At 41.6% G+C, this 2,050-nt stretch overlaps 1 protein-coding gene across 2 annotated transcripts in view; it reads right to left on the bottom strand.

The window, feature by feature from the left end:
- Positions 1-914, bottom strand: part of LOC106943439 (gamma-aminobutyric acid type B receptor subunit 2-like) — an 11,367-nt gene extending 10,453 nt beyond the window's left edge. For both annotated transcript variants that reach the window (XM_015026748.1, XM_015026749.1), the window contains exon 1: positions 577-914. In XM_015026748.1, coding sequence (XP_014882234.1) covers positions 577-804 — 228 coding nt within the window. In that variant the 5' untranslated portion in view covers positions 805-914. The remainder of the gene's footprint in view (positions 1-576) is intronic.
- Between the last annotated feature and the right edge of the window lie 1,136 nt (positions 915-2,050).

Raw genomic sequence — 2,050 nt, 5'->3', positions numbered from 1 at the left:
TTTTACTGCTAAAAACAATCTTCTGAAATTCAATATGATTAATCTTGTAATTGACGGGGCCCCGGAGGGCCCCCTGCTGGTCAGGGCCCCTAGAATTGTCATCACTTTTGCCCCTTGTTGGAACAAAATGAGACCAAAAAGCTGCTGAGGCTGTTCTGGACCAGCAGGATGAAAATGATATGAAGAAACAAAAATACTGAACATTTTGACTGTAATCCACATTCAATATGGCTGATGATCAATATTCAGTGGTGAGCAAAGCTAGGTAAAGTTTTCAAAGTTAGCTAAGCCGCTAGTTAGCTGAACTGAGCCAATCTCTGCTAATACTATAGCTGCATTTCCACACAAAGCTGGTGTTGCTCCTCTGCTTCAGTTCAGCAGCCACAGTTCTGCATCACTAAAGTCCAAATAATTTGACCAGAACCGAGACGGAAACAAACATCGGCCGAGATCGGCCCAGTTGATTTTATCAGAACAATTCCGATGTTGATGCCGATATATCGCTCACCTACCAGGAACTAAAGCAGATAAAGCTCATCACAGAGAGCTGCTCAGCTGAACCGAGTCAGAACCGACCTGTGAGTCCAGCAGCTGCAGTTGGACCTGGTACTTCCCCAGCGGCGCCGTTTGTCTCTCCAGGTCCTGCAGAGCCAGACTGACAGCTGGAAGCAGGCTGGCTGTCAGGTTCTCCCCACCGGACCTGGACCCGACCGGCACCATGAACAGGACAGGCAATGGCTGCCGGACCCCGGCCAGAACCAGCACCGGGCCGACCAGGAGCAGCAGCGGTCCGAACCGAGCCATGCTGCCGCAGAGCCCCGATCCTCCTGAGAGTAATCCTCTGTAAGACGCTGGGAGATAAACGGATCAACTGCAGGTCCAGATGGCCCGGCAGAACTGAAACAGAACCAAACAGAACTGAAACAGAACCAAACAGAACCAAACAGAACTGAAACAGAACCAAACAGAACCCAGCAGAACTCAAACAGAACTCAAACAGAACCCAGCAGAACTGAAACAGAACCAAACAGAACGAGGTAAAGTCACATAGTAAAAGATGAACAGCAGAAATCCCACGTCTGCTCAGCAGGAAGCTAATTTTCATATTAGCTAAATGTGTAGCTAGAAACCTAAATATTTAGTTTGAAATTTACTTATTTTGCTTCCTAACAATTTTAATTTGAAAGCTAAATATTTATTTTGTGAAATAAATATTTGGTTTTTGAACGCTGACATACATGTAATGGAATGAAAACATGACTGAAAAATCCACATTTTTGTCTCTATGAAAAGCTTCTTAAATCAAATTATTTTTTACAGTGTAACTTCACAGTCTGCTCATAAACCAAACCTCTTCTCCTCCTTCACCCTGCTGACCTCCTGACCCGGTTCTGCCTCAGGTTCTGGTGGATTAAATCCGACTGATCCAACCTGACTTTAACCTTTTGAGATTCTGAATCTGTTTTTATGGATCAATCATGAATTTCAGATTTATTTGTCCAGAACACCTGGAGTCTGTTAACCAATGTTTAGGTCAAAGGTCAGTAAAGAACCCAAACAATGTGAAGAGCAGTAATACTTCAACACATTTTACTCAAGTAAAAGTAAAAGTCCATACCAAACCATCTTCATTTGATATGAAGATGATTATTTAGAGTCTGATTTAATGAGACAAAATTGTAAATATGTGTAAATTCTCTTCATTTAAACAAAATGATTTTAAAAAAGTAAGAAATTCTGAAGCAGAAGAAACTTTAATTAGTTGTCATGAAGTGTCATTATTTACCTCATGACAACTGTAATAAACATTCATAAAGACTTCTTTATGTTCATGACAGATGTTATGTCATGTTTATGATGGGTCATGTCAGTCTATGCACACCCCTCCACATAAAGTGTTACCCTTTTTTATCTCAAAATGGATCAAAAGACAGAAAATAAGCTCAGAACAAAGCTTGTGTAAAAACTAGAGATGAGACGTCATGAAGCGTTTCGTCCCAAAGCAAAACTGTATTGATTCTGCCACTGAATACTGACACCTGCTGGACAT

Source organism: Poecilia latipinna, unplaced genomic scaffold, assembly GCF_001443285.1.
Source record: "Poecilia latipinna isolate Pla-1442-1.1 unplaced genomic scaffold, P_latipinna-1.0 Scaffold5303, whole genome shotgun sequence".
Lineage (NCBI taxonomy): Eukaryota > Metazoa > Chordata > Actinopteri > Cyprinodontiformes > Poeciliidae > Poecilia > Poecilia latipinna.
The sequence above is the reverse complement of the archived record's forward strand: the minus strand, read 5'-3'. Positions and strand labels throughout refer to the sequence as shown.